This window comes from Pollicipes pollicipes, unplaced genomic scaffold (genome assembly GCF_011947565.3).
Source record: "Pollicipes pollicipes isolate AB1234 unplaced genomic scaffold, Ppol_2.1 Scaffold_7261;HRSCAF=8764_pilon_pilon_pilon, whole genome shotgun sequence".
In the NCBI taxonomy this organism is placed as follows: domain Eukaryota; kingdom Metazoa; phylum Arthropoda; class Thecostraca; order Pollicipedomorpha; family Pollicipedidae; genus Pollicipes; species Pollicipes pollicipes.
Genome location: NW_023597054.1, coordinates 43,278,120 through 43,297,937, shown reverse-complemented (window position 1 = coordinate 43,297,937; position 19,818 = coordinate 43,278,120). Strand labels below are relative to the sequence as shown.

The 19,818-nt window shown below is 60.8% G+C and overlaps 1 protein-coding gene across 1 annotated transcript in view; it reads right to left on the bottom strand.

Annotated features, from left to right (window-relative positions):
- The window catches only part of Smg6 (Smg6 nonsense mediated mRNA decay factor), a 30,574-nt gene extending 10,756 nt beyond the window's left edge, over positions 1-19,818 (bottom strand). Inside the window, exons 1-19 of the mRNA XM_037235295.1 lie at positions 19,656-19,818; positions 19,120-19,194; positions 18,653-18,778; positions 17,948-18,119; positions 17,316-17,536; positions 16,762-16,840; positions 16,287-16,397; positions 14,942-15,139; positions 14,240-14,301; positions 13,429-13,574; positions 9,931-10,115; positions 9,277-9,350; positions 7,750-7,847; positions 6,473-6,579; positions 5,701-5,877; positions 5,354-5,428; positions 5,255-5,314; positions 4,624-4,774; positions 3,221-3,254 (exon numbers count right to left, since the gene is read on the bottom strand). Coding sequence (XP_037091190.1) covers positions 3,221-3,254; positions 4,624-4,774; positions 5,255-5,314; positions 5,354-5,428; positions 5,701-5,877; positions 6,473-6,579; positions 7,750-7,847; positions 9,277-9,350; positions 9,931-10,115; positions 13,429-13,574; positions 14,240-14,301; positions 14,942-15,139; positions 16,287-16,397; positions 16,762-16,840; positions 17,316-17,536; positions 17,948-18,119; positions 18,653-18,777 — 2,075 coding nt within the window. The 5' untranslated portion in view covers position 18,778; positions 19,120-19,194; positions 19,656-19,818. The remainder of the gene's footprint in view (positions 1-3,220; positions 3,255-4,623; positions 4,775-5,254; positions 5,315-5,353; positions 5,429-5,700; positions 5,878-6,472; positions 6,580-7,749; positions 7,848-9,276; positions 9,351-9,930; positions 10,116-13,428; positions 13,575-14,239; positions 14,302-14,941; positions 15,140-16,286; positions 16,398-16,761; positions 16,841-17,315; positions 17,537-17,947; positions 18,120-18,652; positions 18,779-19,119; positions 19,195-19,655) is intronic.

Sequence of the window (19,818 nt, the reverse complement as noted above, 5' to 3'; positions counted from 1 at the left end):
GCGTCCCACGCGGGGCCGGCGGCGGCGGCCAGGACCGACCTGACCCGACCCGGCACGGGCGGGGACGGTCATTGTGTTGTATTCTCGCAGTTGCAGTTCGACAGGCGAATCTCGCCGGGAGGTTTCGGCGATCCGCGTCACACCGCAATAGGGCTGCCCTGTGCCAGCCTGATTCTTCTGGCCAGACGCCACCTGACCGTCAGTGCCGAGCCCCGCCAGCGCGGCTGCCGTCTCTCAGACGCGAACTGACACATGTCGGCCACAAAGCAGTCTAATACCCGCCGCCCTTCCAACTGACCTGTGACGATAGCTACAGGGATGGGCGAGGTGCGTCGGACACCTCAATACCCCTCGCTATAGTCGCCTTGTGCAACGGAACACCGCTCCCAGCGAAACGCTGGGAGCGAAACGCTGGGAGCGAAAGGGTGCCTCACGCTTGGAATCTTCCCTCCACGTCTCGTCCTTTCAGCGCGCCGAGTAAATTCCATGATTGACACTGAACCTCCTTCACGGTGTGATACGGCAACCCTCAAGCCTGAATCGTACCTTGGGGAATAGGAATGGGTGACAGGAATCCAAATCCGGCCTGAAAGGCAGATTGCGAGCGACGAATGCACTGGTGGGCCGAAAACTTCCAACGCATCGTAAGCGGTCTCTTCATGTTGAAGCCCTGGCACCCAATGCTTCCCCCGGACGGACAGTTCAGGAGGGTGACCAAGAGCAAGCTGGTTGGTCTTTTACATTCACGGCATTGTGCAAAGTGAGTTCATCCTCTCCCCCCCCCCCCCCCCCCCCCCCCCAGGTCAGACTGCTGTCAGTGCCGAAATGCATTGTGCCGTTCTGAGGGGTTTGAAGGGGACCATTTGGCGAAAAAGATCTGAAATACGGCGCGATGGCAATCTGGTGTTGACAACGCGTCCGTTCACAGCGTGGTGAGGGCTTCGGGCCATACCAGCGCCATCGTCGCTCTGACAATGACATTGAAATATAGACCTCACCGGAATGTAAATCTCGTCGGTAATGTGCATCTCGTCCAGGGACATCCAAGGCCGTTTCTTTTTTATAGCCTGTCCAGTAATTCCCGAAATCTCCAGGGCAGGGGAAGAGGCGGGGCGGGGAGGGGGCGGTATTCGCCGCGCCCCTGTCAGGAGCAGGATCAATATGAAGAATCCCGAGCAATTTAGAGCCTCTTTGCCAACATCTGATTATGACATGCCATGTTTTGGGGGATCGCACCAGCCAAACACCACGGGCCCGCTCAGAGCCGCACCAAGTCAGCCGCTTTCCGAGGATCATCAGCATTTCTCCCACTGCCCCGCGGCCTTTCTCTTTTTGCCGCCGCGTCAGGCGATGACGTGCCAAACGCCCGGGCGCGAGGTGCATTACCCGTGCACTGGCACGCGATCCGAGGTCGACCCGGGTCCGACGCCCGTGCCGACGGCGCGGGCACCGGGCGCCGCCGACGCTCTCCACGAGCTCACGGCCAAAGGGCGCGCTCGCCGTGAGCGGCTCTCAGCGCCGCTGACCGGCCGACGGCGGCGGACTCGGTGCGTGATGACGAGCGCGCAGACCTGAGCTCTGAGCAGAGCAGGCCGGCCGGGCGGCTGGACCTCGGACGGCGACCAGGCGCCGCGACAGGCGGCGGCATGCTCTGATCGGGGGTAGAGTCCGCCGCCGCGCCGAGCTCGCGTGCTCGGCTAAGCCGGCCGGCGGGGGCTCGCGCGTCATGCAGCACCATGAACGTCGCCAACCCACGACGCTTTTTCCCGGAATGTCATGGAAGCGGGAGCCGACGCGCAAAAATACAAAAGGGAACAAGAAGACGTTCTGTGGCCCGACCTCTGTCTCCGGCGTCGTGACTGGTCGTAATGCGCCTAGCGTTCGCATGCCTCGCGCTCCACACGAGGATCCCGTCTGCCGCGCCCCGAGACAACGCCCAGTACAATCACACCTATCCCAGCGGGCCTAACCCGCTGCTTTTTGTGAGACGTCCCGTGCACTGTTCAGAACTTGCAGCGAGCAGCGGCGGGGCGGGACAGAGTGGCTTATGTACTCGTCCACCCCGCTGCTTTGCGAACTTGCAGCGAGCCGCGGCGGGGTGGGACAGGATGACTTACGGACTCGTCCACTCCGCCGCTTTGAGAGCCATTCGCCACACGGGCTGCGCCGTCGGTTAGTCAACCGAGCGTCACTGGGGCTGCGCGGCGCACCGCGACGGCCAGAAGCTCACGGCCCGGGCATCGGCCCCCGGTCATTAGGCCCGGGAGGAAATTAGAGTCGGCTCCAAAGACGGCCGCACCGCGGGCCGAAATGACGGGGATAGTAGTGGCTGGAAATAAAACCAAGTCACGTAGTTTGGTACGCTGTGCGGTAAGTGTTCGAGAGCGAAGGTCTTGAGGAATGGACAGCCGCTGTCTGACGGGAAGTCAAACATGTCGGCACGCGTCGAATACCAGGGACAGCCACCGATCGATGTTCAAGGGCACTGTGAGCGGGCTGACCATCTCGGAGACGCTAGACGTCAAAACGCTCGGCACTATGGCTTTCTTATTTGTCGGTGTACGGATCCGTGGGCAGGGCAAATTGCCACCCAATGGAGCCACTGCGCCACTCTAGCTGGGCACGTCATGAAGTCACCCGCCTGGTCTCGGCCTGGACTTGCCGTCCCCCACCTAGTCACGGTCGGCGCCACACCCACCCACACCCACCCACATCCACACACCCACCCACACCCCACACCCACACACACCCACACCCACACACGCACACAGGGACGAGCCCGCCACCCCGCCGGGTGACGTCACCCGTCCCCCTGGGCGCGGGCCCAGCGCTGGCAGCGGCGGCTCGGCGGGGTCACGGCAAAAACACGAGCCGCGCGCACAGTCAGCGGCCGCACCCCATCCGGGCCGGCGCCGTCCCAGCACTAGGGTTACCGGGCCGGCGCAAAAACGCGCGTCTCCACCATGGCGTCATCATCGCAGAGAAACCATCAGAGCAGGGCTGTGATTACCGTAAACAGACCTGGGCCATGGGGTGGACAATCTACTAAAGGATAAAGAACGTTTATTAGTTATCAATTCTGTTGCAGTAGGTGAATTACAGCGAGTCTCGGCAATGGAAGAGCAAGACAGGCAGTACGGAGAGGCAACTTCGCAACTAGAAGTCAGTGCCTCATAGAAGCAATTTGATGTAAAATATTGACAAGCTGCTCCCTGCCTACTTATCCGTGCTGATGATGGCGAACTCGGGCGACACTGGCGGCGAGGTGGGACTCGCGACGCCAGACCCAGACGCCGCCGGGCGTCACGTTTGCTGGGACGGACCGTTCAGGCGATGGCGCCATCACACTCCAATGTGCCGACTGCGGCGGCCCTCTCTCGCCGGCGTGTACATCCGCACACCCGATGCCGAGAGATACACGGAGGAGTCGAACATGACGTGATCTAGCGCGCCGCAGTCTACGTGCGCAAACACAAGCGCAGCTACCGTGTTCACGACCAGCAGGGTCGTGTCCTGGCCCGGGCGTGCTGCCACGAACGTGACCCAGCCAAGCCGGCGAGTGGTCAGCTTGGTCAATAATGCGACTCCGAGGGGGGAGGAGGGGGGGTGGGGCGTCAGAGCCAGCCGTGACGGACCGCCATGAATGGCGCGTCCAGCGATGAAGGGCGGGGCCATGCGCCATTGCAGAGATGGCTTACACCTGTTCGTTCACCAGTCAGCATGTGGCCATTCTCGGACCACTTCCCAATAATTGGTCGAAGCATTAGTGCAGGTCAGCATGAGGTCGGGCGCGAAAAGGATACGACGCCGGTGTGCATGGATAGCAAGCGCCGACTGGACACTTCTCCGAGACTTGGGAGTCTCGCGAAGCATGAATAGGAGCAGTGACCCCGTAGTACCAGACGACGGGCCACTCCAGTCAAGAGCGGAGCAGGACAAATGCCACGACATTCAGCTCCCTCGACGGGTTACTACTGTGCGTTGCAAGGCGCGACACACCCGTTTGTGATCCGAAGCAGCGTGGACGGTCCGATCAACATGGACACAGTGGCTTCCGACCAGACCCTGGTCCTAACAATACCCGACCAGACCCAGCTCCCAAGCACCACCCCGACCAGATCCTGGTCCCCGCCATCCAACCCGACCAGATCCTGGTCCCCGCTACCACCCCAACAAGACCTTGGTCCCCACCTCCACCACGACCAGATCCTGCTCCCCACTACCACCCCGACCAGACACTGGCAACTACCACCACCCCGACCAGACCCTGGTAACCACAGGTCCTTCCCGGAGCAGACCCTGCTCCCCACCACCACCCCAACAAGACCCCGGTCCTCACCACCATCCAGACCAGACCTTGGTCCTCACCACCACCCCGACCAGACCTTGGTCCTCACCACCACCCCAATAAGACCCTGGTCCCCACCTCCACCCTGACCACGCCCTAGTAACCACCACCACCCCGACCAGACCCTGGTTACCACAAGTCCCTCCCGGAGCAGACCCTGGTCACCACGACACATTCCTCCCAACTCAACTCTGATCATCACGACCCGCCCTCCCTACAACCAGACCCCCCGCGCCCCGCTGCACGGCCCTCCGGTGCCCATCCAGGCCTCTCACCAGTCACGGGCACGGTCAGAGTGTAGGCGCTGTGCGTGCTGACCAGCCTGCGCAGCTCGTCCAGGTAGTCGACGAAGCAGTTTGTGTCGGCCACCAGGAAACGCGGCCGAACCTCCATCACCACGCTGGCAGAGGCCGAGGACACGATCGCCTGCCGGCGCCGGTCACCGGCCGTTAGGGTCCAGTTGAACGAGTCAGTGTGTGCATTCATAACTCGGCTATTCTGGGTGACAACCCGCCAAGGAACATTTGTCTAGCTTATGTTTTGAAGTGGAACAGTAAAACCCACCTCGTGGATTGTTCCGAGTGACCTGAACTGGACTTTAGGTCGGTGCGAGCGGCCGCCGTCGCCCTTTGGCCGGCCACTGCACACACTGACTCAAGAGTACCGAGAACGCAGCGGCAAAAGTGGTTCCCATGCATCCAGACGTATGGAAGCTACACAGGCGTCGCAAAGAAGAGAGATGGGACAGTGCAGAAATGCAACAGAAAACAGTGGATGTGAGCTGACATCCACGTATCACTAGCGTGTCGACCATACGCATTTCGAACTAAAATATGATGACCTGCGTGACTTCGGTTCCAACGACAACTCTGCTGGAGGTGCGGCGAGAGCGCCGCGCGCGCGTACCTGGACGCGCCTGCTGTGCTCCTCCTGGCGGAGAGCGCGCCGCTCGAGCGCCAGCTTCTGCTGCCGCAGGCGGTGCAGGTCGGGCCGCTCGGCGTCAGCGGGCGCCGGCTCGTCAGGCGGTCGGGCGGCCGGTGCCACCGGCTCCGACCACTCCACCAGCACGTCCGGCTCCGACTGGTGGCGTGGGGACAGCCGGTCAGCCGGGCCCGGGCCAGCGACATCAGCAGGCGAGGCAACGGCACGGAGGCGACGCCACGATTCCACAAGCTCGTGCCATTTCGCTTACAGACAACGATGTCCTGCATGTCAAACCAAAGCCGCAGTCTCCCTCGCTCCGCTGCACAGTCAACATGCCGCTGACGCATACGGGCGCGTGTCGACCCGAGCAGTGCAGCACGACCGTACACCGGCGTCCGGTCGCGGCCTCGGCCCCGGCGCCCGCTCACCGTGGCCTCCGGCTGGGCAGCCGGCTCGGGCGCCGTGTGCGACGCCACCTGGCTGATGTAGCGGCACGAGCCGTCGGCCGCCTTCAGCAGGCGCAGCGCCGCCGGCTCCGTGCCGCACAGGTACTCCTGTGTCACGAACGTGATGCGCCGCAGCCGCAGCAGGTCACGCGCCAGCTCCTGGCGGGGGGCGCGGCACGGTCAGCGGCGGGGACGGCCGGCGCCGCCTGCTCGCGGCAGGCACAGCTGCTGCCGACGCCACGGCCGTCGGTCACGGACGACGCAGCAGGGACGCGGCGGTGATTACGTGGTCCACGACACGACTGTCCAAGGACTGGTTACTCACTGCCTTGGCACAGGCGTGGTAAGACGCCAAGGTGCCTTAGACCTGAGTCAACAATATTGCCATCCGTGATGCCATTGTTGGGTCTCTGTGTGAGTCAGGACAAAGCCACGGAATTTCCACCTCTTATGAACAAAACCGCTGTATCGAGGCTGTACAAGTATGTAGCTTAAATGGGCTCGAACGCAGGCGCCTCCAGGTGAGCCCATTAACACGCCAGGTATGCAGATGTCAGCCGGGTTATTCCGCACCGTCCAAACATTCAAGAAATGCTGAATAACTTTGTTCTGTTTCCATTGTCTCCAGGATCCTTATATCAAGTAAAATGCGATCGCTCAGCCAGCGCGAGATTGCTTCCAGTGCCTCGACTATTAACAACCAAGGACAGCCGAGGCTCGGATGCATCCATTTGGAGTTTGGGCCGCGACTTACCAGACTGCAAGCGGTGGTGTCGGCGTACACCACCTGGTAGTTGGCGCAGATCAGAGGACTGAACGCCTGGAGAAACAGATCCTCCGGCAGACGGACAACGGTATCACCTGTAACACACCGGACCCGTCAGACGACAGGCACGCAGCGATCCTCTGGCAGACGGACCACAGTATCACCTGTAACACACCGGACCCGTCAGACGACAGGCACGCAGCGGCTCTCCGGCAGACGGACCACGGTATCACCTGTAACACACCGGACCCGTCAGACGACAGGCACGCAGCGGTCCTCCGGCAGACGGACCACGGTATCACCTGTAACACACCGGGCCCGACAGACAACGGGCAGGCAGCGGCTCTCCGGCAGACGGACCACGGTATCACCTGTAACACATCGGGCCCAACAGACAACGGGCACGCAGCGGCCCTCCGGCAGACGGACCACGGTATCACCTGTAACACACCGGGCCCGACAGACAACGGGCTTGCAGCGATCCTCCGGCAGACGGGCTACAGTATCACCTGTAACACACCGGACCCGTCAGACAACGGGGCACGCAGCGATCCTCTGGCAGACGGGCTACAGTATCACCTGTAACACACCGGACCCGTCAGACGACAGGCACGCAGCGGCCCTCCGGCAGACGGGCCACGGTATCACCTGTAACACGCCGGACCCGTCAGACGACAGGCACGCAGCGGCCCTCCGGCAGACGGACCACGGCATCACGTGTAACACACTGGACCCGTTATGCACCGGGGCACGCAGCGATCCTCTGGCACACGGGCTACAGTATCACCTGTAACACGCCGGACCCGTTAGAAAACGGGACACGCAGAGGTCCTCTGGCAGACGGGCTACAGTATCACGTGTAACACACCGGACCCGTCCGACAACGGGGCACGCAGCGGTCCTCCAGCACACGGGCTACAGTATCACCTGTAACACACCGGACCCATTAGAAAACGGGACACGTAGAGGTCCTCTGGCAGACGGGCTACAGTATCACCTGTAACACACCAGACCCATGACGCGTTTAGTGGCGTTTAGCACCACACACGCCATGGTTCCAAAATCAAATAGAAATGATCGCTGACATATGCACAGAATAAGCCATGGTGCCTGGACAGACCTCAATGACGGGGCGCCAGTGATCTCCCAAGGACTGACCGTCTGATGTGTGGGGTGCGGGGGCGCCACTGACCCGGCACCTGACAGCCTGAGGTCAGCGACGCCGAGGGGCCACTGACCCCGTCTGGCAGCGGTAGATCACTGACCTGGAGCGCCGGCGGGCTCCAGAGCGATGGTCTTGACGTCGAGGGCGTGCAGTTGGTTGGTGAGCTCGGCCAGCGACGCCCAGCAGTCCCCCACGGCCCTGGGGACGGCGGCGAGCTCAGGTCATGACACGGCACGCGGCCACGGCACCAGCTATCCGGCCCGTGTGCGCCACCGCAACTGTCACAAACCAAACCGCCTGCGCCGAGGTTCATGTCAATGTCGTCACTGGCATCGCCACCCCAGCCCTCACACACTGGTGAGGCGTCTCATTTCGAGAAGCGCACTGAAAACACACCCGATCACAGTTATCAGGTGGTCTCAGCGAGCACCAAATTCTACACCACATCAACAGGCAGTCCGAGGCTCACCATACCACAGTAACTATGCCAGCAACAGCGCGTTTCCAGCCTTGCTTCGTTCGACATCACAGGGTATCGGGGCGCCAGGTGGTATCTGAGAGGCACGCGCTCCCCGCAGCAGGTCCTGCGGCGGTCCACTACTTCCCCAACCCACCCGAGGGGCACGCGCTCCGCGCAGCAGGTCCTGTGGCGGTTCACTTCTTCCCCAACCCACCCGAGAGGCACGCACTCGGCCCACCCGGTCCTGTGGCAGTCCGCTCCCCCACCCCCGAGGCGGCGGTCCGGCGCCTCCGCGCTGTCCGCCGGCCGCCCCGAGCCTGACCACGGCCAGTTGTTCTCCCCTGCTCCCCGTGCAGGGGCCAGGCTTGGTCGGCGGCCCGCGGCCGGCACACCGATTTGACGTTTTTCTGCGCCGCATGGCGATCATTTTGAAGTGTATGAGCGCGTGGATGCGTGAGGCTCCTCGAGGCTCCTCGGCCCATACATGGTGGGGCGAACGGCGTTTAACTTGTACTTGAACAAAGACTTATTGCCACTGTAATACCAGTGTCGGAAAATGACATGCGGGAGGCACTTTGGGTCTATCATTATCATCTCATTACGGGGTGGAATCGGTAAATAATTGTTGCATATATGTGTACCAAATTGCAGCCCAACATAAAAAGATGGGACACGGGGCAAAGTTCGATGACACGCTTCGCTTAGAGCAATCAACATTTTTCCTCTCGTCACTTGTCTGAGCAATTACATAGGAGTACCCTTACCACGCCCCGGTGACCAGATTGGCGTTCAGCAGCGTCAATTATCTTGGACGCTTTGCAACTACAGTGGCTTACATCATCACCCGTTACTTCCTCTCTTTTAAACGGCCCGTCCGTTAGCTTCAATGAGGTGCCGTGTTCCAACCTCAAGGCCGCGAGAGACAAGAGTGCTGGCCGGCCACCTCAACCGAGCACCCACCTACCATTCTCTACACCATGTGGCCTAGTCACTATGACCACATCCACATGACTGTGCAGGCGCCGCCGGGACGCTGTTCCCGGGGGACAGACGACACAATCCGGCGGGCCACGCCAGCTCGCCCGACCTCGTGCTGTCCGCCGGTGCGGGACCGTCCCGTCCCCGGCCGGGACTGGTTCGGGCCCGCCCCGGTCTGACCCCACTCACCGCACTCGGTAGTCGTTGGTGCACGGCGGCGGGTTCCAGATGCTGCCCGAGCATAGTAGCCAGTCGGTCCACACCTGTCGGAGTCAGGCGCAGCACCGTCACCGCCTGACAGACAACCTCCCTCTGCACAAGCCGTTTGGGAAGGTCTCATGGCCTTAAATGGGACGAAGCGTATGGCATATCAGCTGAACAAGTCGCTGGTGCCGATGTTTGGACTTCACTGAACATGACCTAGTCGGGGATGACTATGCTCAGCATCGACATTTCTGGCGGTATGCTTCTTCAGAACCAGAGCGTCCTGAGAACCAAGCATCGGTGCTGAACCTCAGCATTAGATCACAATAAATATCTGTTCCAAAGGAGCGCCGAATGAAACTGCCACTGGGGATTACCAAGAGATTTGATTAATTTTGGCCTTCATCAATCTGGTACGCATGGCACAGACATGTTCATCGCATAGCTTCAAACGTGTCGCTCGTAATCCATGTATTCTCAATCTCTCTGAATCTCAGCAAACCCATGACCTTTTTCTAAAGAAAACATTCCTTTCTTCGAGGTTAACTCCTTAAAAGATGAACTCTTCAACTTCTGCAGCTCCTCGACAAAGGAAACCCATGCATTATTGAATCGCTATTCCCACGCTGAGATACTTGCCTTGATGAAGACGATACAAGTCTCCAGTGAGTAGAGTGGAAAGAGCCGGTCGGCCGCCTGACCCTGCTTGGCCTGAAGAGTCAGCAGCTGATTGGCCCGCTGTATCACGTGACCGGCCATCTCTATGGCGACCGCCAGCGCCAGTTCCTGATAGGTTGATCGCAAGTCCGACCCGAGTCTCTCGTCTGGAATATAGACACACATTTTAAGAATGGCTTCACAACACGAAAATTGCAGCAAAAAGGAGACAAAAGAAGAAATTCCGTTTTCCACAAAGCCTGCAGTCGTCACCACCATATGACCACAAACACCAGGACACGGTCGGAAGAACGTCGCAGCCCAACTGATCGAGGGTTCCTTTTCGGCAGCACCGTTTGCACCGCGGTAATGGTATCTGCAATGTGCATGGATGCCTGATAGTCCAGACAATATGTCTGCAATGCTCTACAGCAACCATGTTTGGTAGATATTTGGCAGCGGAGGTCTGCAGCCAATATAAGGTCAACTACATCAATGCGTCACATTAACATAACACAGCACTACTAGCCTTATTCCTCGTAGAATAACCAGGATAATGGAGAGATAGATGGAATGATATTTCGGCTACAAGCGTCTATCGAGACGAACATCAGCAGTTCCGTTGCATCAGTCCATCTATCTCTCCATCCTCCTAATTACTGTAAGCGGAATAATGCTATAAGTGCTGCGTTATCTATATGCATATTACTCCTCGCAAATGCACTTAACAACTTAAGTAATGCGTTACACCACCCGTCTAAACATCGTCCTGCTTCCAGCCACACCAGGGCCGGTACATCAGCGCCAGTGCGTTGTCAGAGCCACCTGGGCACACAGGTGATCTGCCGCACGGCCACAGCTGCGGCGACGGTCAACACCAGCAACAATCACGTGCCGGCCATTGCTTTAATTTTTGCCGGCGACCTTTGCGGGATCATCCTGCGGCACAAAGTGCTGCTGACAATGTTTCAAAACGGGCTGAGGTTACGCGGCGCTGGTGCTGACCTCCAGCACCAAACACGCTTCAGGGAGGTGCCATGTGCAATATATTATGAGCCGCATTACGGAATTAGAGAAAAACCCTGCAAACTTTAGCAAGATACAGGCATTTGCAGGGAAATAAAAAGCTGGCCGAATGACGAAGCGGGTCATATATCCAACGCATGTCTATTATGACGTAGTGCACAAAGCGCCCTGGCTCAAGCCCACCAAGGAAATTCTGGACGAAGCCTTTCGTCTGAGCACACGGCAGGGTCACATTCGCACCATAACCGCAGACAGTCTGCTCCCGCATCATGACACCGCGACTGTACGCCCAGTTACACGGCAGTTGCTGCGAAAACACGAGACAGTGTCCTGGGACGGCGGTGCCGCCGGCTCGCGACCTTGAAGGTCACGCCGCTCGACCTTGTGACGTCACCGGCAGCCAGCGACCCGGCCCAAGGCCACGCGGCAGCAGAACGCGGAGCCGGCACGGCACGAGCAACGACCCCAAGGCCGCGTTCCCCCATTGCCAGACGCCGTTCACAAGTTTTAGCCCATGACGTCAGAGGTGAGTGCGTCACAACAGTTCCTACGGCTTGTGTATGACGTAAACACTTGCGACGTCATATAGGTAGCATAGGTAGCAACTCTTACTTTGGGTACTTTGCCAATGGGGAACGAAGCCCAGGCAAGCAAGGAGACGGCAAACTGCAGGGCGAAATGCCTCCAACTAGAGGATGACATGGATATTATGCACTATCCTGTGCTTTTATGTGGGAACAAACGCAGTGCAAATACTTCTCAGTTGTTCTCTCTGAGAACATCACAACGGTGAATTTGACTGAACGTGTGCAATCGCAGTGGAATCGCAAACAACGTCTGATATTGCTTCACAGGGAGTTTCATGAATTTTATCCTCTGTTTCGTTCTCGCCTTCATTCAAACATTTCATCTATCCACATTTCTTCCCAGACAGAGTTGAGGTTGGTACAGACGGGGTTGGGGTTGGTACAGACGGCGTTGGGGTCGGTACAGACGAGGTTCGGGTCGTTGCAGCCGGAATTCGGGTCGGTACGGACAGCGTCCGGATCGGTACAGACGGGGTCCAGGTCGTTACAGACGGGCTTCGGGCCGCTACAGCCGGAGTTCGGGTCGTTACAGCCAGAGTTCGGCGCAGGCGGGGTTCAGGTCGGCGCAGACGGGGGCCGTCGATCCGGCGCCGCGTCTCCGATGTAATCCGCGGGCGGGCGGCTGCCCGGGTCACCTTGTCAGCGCTGTTTACGGCGGGGGCAATCACCTCACGCATTCAGCGCATATTCTTCGAACGTGAACACAGCATTACAACGGCTTAGGCACGGAACAAGTGATTGGGCATATAATGGCTTGACGGTCCAGAAACATTATCAAATTCTGAGAATCTTACGAAGCTATAAAAAAATACCAGTGGGCTGCCTCAAATATGCCGCATTCGACTCGCGGCCAGTTATCGCAGACATTTTGCCGAATGTGTCGATCAAACCATCATTACCATCATCCTTTCTGGCGCCATAAAACGACCAACCACGATGTCAGACAGCCTTACGACACGTTGCTTATCCGATCCTGAGAGCATCGCACAAAACGTTCCCAAACGCGACGCAGCGTGCCTCCACACGCCTAGCCGGGTTACCGCGTGGCATTGCCGACATGCCGCCAAGGCCGGTCAGTCCCACTCGTGACGTCCTCTTCCACTTGACGGGGAGGTACGGTCACCTTGGTAAGGCCGCACACACGCCGTCGGCTGCTCAGCACGATACCGTATCGTATTCTTACGAGGCACCGCGGTGGAGAGATCAGCATGTTGGGCTATTGTTCTCCCTGTCTATTTTTGAACGTAATAAATGTACAAAACGGCATTCTGAGCAGGACCAATCACATTGGCCTGATAATTCAGAGGCAAACCCCAGAAGCGTCTGAATCCGAGTTCTAAAATAATTCCTATCGAAAACTCCCCGTCCGGCCTCCGCCAGACACCAATACACTGGACGCAAAACTGTCGGGCACACGTGAGACGGCGATAGCACCACCGCTATGGCACGCGACGGACGCGGAACACCGGAACACTCTTCGCCGCATCATCCGTCGGCTGTCCGCCGGCCTGGGGCGCCCCCCCCCCCCCCCCCCCAGGCCGGCCGCCTAGAGCTTCACATCGACCCCAGCCAGTGTCGTCAGACGGATCGGTAAGTAGCGAGCTCCGCCGCCGGAGGACCGGCATGCGTCAGAACACGGCCACGTCCGACGGCCGCTGCTTTTTGTCGTCCACCCGAGTCATTAACACGTGGTCATCCGCGGCACAAAAAGCACCCGGGACGCGCATTCCCTCGCCAGCGAGCCATCGGACGCCGGCTGGCGGGGTGCCAGGCCCCGCACGGGTTTTGCCAGTGACCGGCCGGGACGGCGCCGAAACACGCGAGCCACGGGCGACGGCGGATCACCGCCCGCCGCCCGGCCACTCACCTTTCAGCTTGGTGTTGGCGATGTTGAACATGTTGATGCCGAGGATGTGCAGCATGTCGGCCATTTTGAGCGGCATCGGCTCGCGCGAGAGGAGCTCCGAGAACTGGCGCAGCATCACGCACGCGTCCTCCTGGTAGCTCTCCAGGCTGGGGACGCACAGATAACGGTGGAGGGAAAGGAGAGGAGCTCCGAGAACTGGCGCAGCATCACACACGCGTCCTCCTGGTAACTCTCCAGGCTGGGGACGCACAGATAACGGTGGAGGGAAAGGAGAGGAGCTCCGAGAACTGGCGCAGCATCACACACGCGTCCTCCTGGTAACTCTCCAGGCTGGGGACGCACAGCTAACGGTAGGGGAAAAGGCGCGGTGCGTCCCTCTGCAAGATATGTGGCTTTGATCTCGCTTCTTTGATCACATGCATACGACTGGGTAAGAATCACACTAATGGACGCCAATTACGAAATTCTGAGATGGGCACCGAACTGAGCATAATCATGTTGGATCCAAAACGACGGGCTAAAATGTGAATATTTCTTTAATTTGCTCCTTTTCTCGTGTCATTCACATCTTTGTATTCTTCAAGAGCACCGTTTCTGTACACCTGCAGTGACACATTTTTGTATTAAAATACAACAAAACCCACAGAATCAGTCAGCCCCCATTGCCCCATCTGAGCCCAAGCACCATGCGCCAATGTCCGAGCATAACCAAATCATCTAAAATGCAAAGGAAGGATCACTTTAAGTAGGCATGAGAAATGATCTGAGCGGTGCTGGAGAACGGAATTCAGAGCGGACTAATTTCGCTTACCTGATCCGAGTGTACAGCTTGCCCTGCACGTGCAGATATGTGGTAGTGAACGCTTTCATCAGCTGAAAATGACAGCACCTCTTAGTGCGAGTCCGGACGGACCACACCACGATTCGACCTGCTGATTCACGATTTACAGGTATGACGCAGCTCGGGACTCACGTCAACGTCGCTGGTCTGGCGCAGCTCGTGACTCACGTCAGTGTCGCTGGTCTGACGCAGCTCGGGACTCACGTCAGTGTCACTGGTATGACGCAGCTCGAGACTCACGTCAGCGTCGCTGGTCTGCCGTAGCTCGGGACTCCCGTCAGCGTCGCTGGTCTGACGCAGCTCGGGACTCCCGTCAGCGTCGCTGGTCTGACGCAGCTCGGGACTCACGTCAGTGTCGCTGGTCTGACGCAGCTCGGGACTCACGTCAGCGTCGCTGGTCTGACGCAGCTCGGGACTCACGTCAGTGTCGCTGGTCTGCCGCAGCTCGGGACTCACGTCAGCGTCGCTGGTCTGCCGTAGCTCGGGACTCACGTCAGCGTCGCTGGTCTGACGCAGCTCGAGACTCACGTCAGCGTCGTTGGTCTGCCGCAGCTCGGGACTCACGTCAGTGTAGCTGGTCTGACGCAGCTCGGAACTCACGTCAGCGTCGCTGGTCTGATGCAGCTCGAGACTCACGTTAGCGTCGCTGGTCTGGCGCAGCTCGAGACTCACGTCAGCGTCGCTGGTCTGCCGTAGCTCGGGGTGCTCGTCCTCGTCGTCGTCCTCTGCTGTGAGCGTGCGCAGCAGTCTCTCGCCGCGGCCCGGGTGGACCCAGGTCTCGGTGCGCAGGTCCGTGTGGCGGTCGGAGCGCCGCTCGGTGGCCGGCTCGGCGGCCTGACTCTGGCCCGGCAGAGGAGAGCGGGCCGCGTACTGCCGACGGAACGGCATTCAGGGTCAGCCGAGAAGGACGCGGTCGGCGCCCACTGTCAGCCGGGAGGGACCCGGCCGGCGCCCACTGTCAGCCGGGAGGGACCCGCCGCCCACTGTCAGCCGGGGGGGACACGGCCGGCCGCCCAGTGTCACGAGGATGGACGCGGCCGGCGCCCAGTGTCAGCCGAGAGGGACGCGGCCGGCGCCCACTGTCAGCGAGACGCGAGAGGGACCCGCACCCGAGAGGGACGCGGCCGGCGCCCAGTGTCAGCCGGGAGGGACGCGGCCGGCGCCCAGTGTCAGCCGGGAGGGACCCGGCCGGCGCCCAGTGTCAGCCGGGAGGGACGCGGCCGGCGCCCAGTGTCAGCCGGGAGGGACGCGGCCGGCGCCCAGTGTCAGCCGGGAGGGACGCGGCCGGCGCCCACTGTCAGCCGGGAGGGACGCGGCCGGTGCCCAGTGTCAGCCGGGAGGGACGCGGCCGGCGTCCAGTGTCAGCCGAGAGGGACGCGGCCGGTGCCCCAGTGTCAGCCGGGAGGGACGCGGCCGGCGCACAGTGTCAGCCGGGAGGGACGCGGCCGGCGTCCGGTGTCAGCCGAGAGGGACGCGGCCGGCGCCCAGTGTCAGCCGGGAGGGACGCGGCCGGCGCCCAGTGTCAGCCGGGAGGGACGCGGCCGGCGCCCAGTGTCAGCCGGGGGGGGGGGGGATGCGGTCGGCACCCAGTGTCAGCAGGGAGGGACGCGGCCGGCGCCCAGTGTCAGCCGGGAGGGACGCGGCCGACGCCCAGTGTCAGCCGGGAGGGACGCGGCCGGTGCCCAGTGTCAGCCGGGAGGGACGCGGCCGACGCCGGCCACACGCCGGTCACGTCACATATCGGGCCCATGGTGTAGGCGAGCGCAAACGTCGCCAGGGGAAGAGCATGGTGACACTGTACCACCTGATAGTTGTTAGCAGCAGATGCACTGGTACGCCGATAGCGACGATGACTCCAAAAAATACACGTTAGTGCAGCATCAGTTTAGCTAGCAGTCATCATACTAGGGACCAGTCATCATACCTGATATACTCGACACCGACGAGTAACTATAGCACTGTTAACGTTCACACGGTGACTGACACCCGACTTCGGCGAGGAGCTGAGACAACTCACCTTCTTACTGGACTCGTGGAAGAGTGACAACAGAGATTCCTTAGCCGTGTGGAACGGATTGGATGCCATCAGAGCACGTGTGTAGAAGTACACGCAGTCCAGCCTCTTGTGCTGAAATTCACACTGTCATTCAAGACACTTGAAAGTGCGTGGACATAACTTAACTGGAAGACCAACAGCAGCATAATTCACATGTCGATCAATAGTGATGTAAGTTGCCATAAAAACCATATAAGTACCTTGTCAAGCCAGCCTCTTCCGTCAAAAGCAAAAATCAAAAACATTTCAATGAACGCGATCGATGGTACCACACCCAACAGCAGGACAGAGTTCAGCTAGTGAGTTCAACCAATCGACAATGCTGCGGTAAAGCCGGCGTTACTGACGCCCCAGCCAGACCAGTGTGCAGACAGCCCGGGCATGCCACCGTACACAGTAGCCAGTCCGCCCGCCGTCCGCACGGCTGCCCACTCACCGCGTACAGCGCCAGGATCGCCAGCTGGTTGAACGGCCTGCCGTTCTTCGGGTTCATGCGCTGCGCCTGCACGTAGAAGCTGCGGCAGAGCGGACCAGCCGCGTCACTGAACGCCACCGGCGCGCGTGCCGCGAGCATCAACAAGCAGGTCAACACGTGACAGCTCGAAATCAAGCTAAGCCATAGCTTCTTGTTCACTGCGGCAGCGGAAGGTGGGGGCGCAGGCGCCTTGCATATACACCTTGCAGTTAACACCATAGTTTTGACGAATGCATAACTGCGGCACAAGGTATGAGTGCGCTTGCACATACGTCCCTCATGTCAGCTGCGCCTATTTCTTCCATCATGAGCCTGACAACAGCCTATTTATATATGACGAAAGCAACAGCCATTGCACAGCGGAAGTGGTTGGGCAATGGTAACACTGAAACATCGCCGAACAGGCCAAGCCAGCAGCCGCTATCTGCCCAGAACCCCATCCAGACCGGCCCCCGGGCCCAGGCCCGGGTGCCCGCGGCGCGTCGAAGCACCGGTCACCAGCAGCGCCACCTCACCTGTTGGCCTGGCTGCAGTTGGGCAGCCGGCCCAGCTGATGCTGGTAGCGGGCCAGGTCGCCCAGGCAGAGCAGCAGCCGCTGGCTCAGCGCCATCACCACCGAGCAGTAGCGCTGTCGGATCATCTTGGCCGGGTCGAACGTCAGCCAGCTGAGCTTCTCCACTGGCAGGTTGTAAGCCGTCTGCACGCTACGCAGCAGGCCCAGGAAGAACTCGACGCCCTGCCGAGAGCGGCGCCCGCGGCGTGTCACCACTCGCACGGGCAGCGGCTGGGCGTCGACTGATGGGTCACGCGCCCGAGGTCACGGCGCATACACGTGTCATCCGACAGGACCAGCCACACCCTGCCATGACAACAGAAACCTCTACCCAAATCTGCGTCAGTTCATGCGCGTTGCGCCCGATCCTAGCACCATTTTTACACGCTGGCAAAGTTTGGGCAGTCTTGCATCCACTCGCAACGGCTCTTGTATAAGTCCCGCACGACACGTCGGTCACTTCCCTGCGGCACCTCAGAGTCGCCGGTCGACTCGGTGCACCTCAGTATCGCGCCCCCGGTCCCACCAGTCGCTCAGCTCCCGCCCCGGGCACACCGCACACCGTCGCGCCCGCCCCAGCTGCGGCCGGCTCACGTCGTCTATGATGGCGTGGAGCGCCGGCTGGTGCGCCTCCTGGTCGGCCGAGCGCAGCGCTTCGATCACGCAGTAGTAGAGCGCCTTCCACACCGTCTGGTCCACGCCGAGCGACATCCAGGTGCGCAGGTCGCTGACGATCAGGCGCGCGCACTCCTGCTGCACGTGCTCACTGGCGGCAGGGGGGGGGGGGGGGGCGGTAAGCGCGCTGCCTCACTGTGGCGGTGAGCAGGCGACACGGCGGTGGGAGAATCGCAATGATGTCAACAACGTGGCACATAGTATACAATGTATCAGCCACGAGAGATGGAAAAAGCCCACACGTCATCACACGAGTCAAAGATCTGCACATAAGTGGAATAACCACTGAAGGACCCTTCACACCCAGAACCCAGTCTGGACGCTCCCACCACTGGTCGGTCCCTGCTAGACCGCTGCGGAGGTGCACCTCTGGAGCGGGGCGGGGCGGCCCGGCCCGGTCCGGTCCGGTCCGGTCCGGTCCAGTCCAGTCCAGTCCAGTCCAGTCCAGTCCAGTCCAGTCCAGTCCAGTCCAGTCCAGTCCAGTCCAGTCCAGTCCAGTCCAGTCCGGTCCGGTACCGGTCCGGACCGGTCCGGTCCGGTCCGGTCCGGTCCGGTCCGGTCCGGACGATTTCAGACCGTTCGGACCGGACCGGACCGGCAGCGAGGGGGCCGTCGCCGACTGACCGTATGCGGGTGACGGCCGTCCACGACTGCAGCAGCCGCTCGGTGGCGATGATGTACTCGATCTCGCCGGTGGCGCGGCCCAGCAGCTGCGACACGCGGCTGGCGTTGGTGGCGCTCGACGGCATGCTGCCGGCGGCACGTGGTCAGCGCGGGCCGCTCTCGCAGGCGGCACGCCCACACTCCGCACACGTCTGCTGGCCACAGCTCATGGCGGAGTCTCGCAGAGCAAGGCGGCACTTAGTCCTGCTGACATCCTCTAAGATTTTGCTCTCTGAGCAAGTCCAGCGTCGGCAGACTGCACACAAATCACGCAATGGATTGATTCCATTCCCACTCAGGACAGGCTGTGACGTTCGCTATCGAAATCGGCGTGGGACGCTCGAAAGCACCCCGCCGACCGCAGGCCTATCGCGGCGGAGGCCAGAGCCCGCTCCCGTTCCGCCCCCGGCGGGAGCGGGCGCAGCTACCTGAACGGGTCGGCCCAGGCAGCCGCCTCATCGGTGTACGTCGAGCAGAGGCTGTCCGACCCGGTGAACGACGAGCTGCGACACAGGACACCGTCAGCTCACCTCGCGCAGTCCCTGGCCCGCTGGGAGCTCCACGGGCATTGAAGGCTGACTGGGGGGGGGGGGGGGGGGGGGGGCAGGGCAGTCGGCCAAGCAGGTCAAGGTGAGGTCGTCAGGGTTATGGTCATGAGTTCACCCGATGGCACGGTCGGCCGGTTCGAGGCGCGCTTGATGGGATGAACAGCCGGTCAGTGTGCTCACTTCACCGGTCAGGCGGTCACCCGTCCGTTCGGTGGGATGGTCAGGAGGCCGCTCGCTGGGCAAGGTTGACGCAGCTCCTGACAAGACGAGGTATCTGGACATCCATATCATTGTTAAAGAATCGAGCTTGTGGCTATATTTAGGGTGGCATCCCCCGCCTGTAACACAAGCGGCCCTGAGCCGGTCCTGAGAGGAAGCCCCGGCCTGTGACGGCCGCTCGGCCGGTGCCGCCTGACCTGGGGTAGCGGTCGCGGCGGCCGGCGTCCCCGCTCGGCGTGACCTGCAGCGCCCTGCCCGGGTTGTTCGGGTCGAAGAGGTGGCGCGCCTGCGCTGCCGGCTCCGGCGCACACCGGTACGAGCCGGGCACGTACAGCAGACCGGTGGCGGGCGGCACCTCGG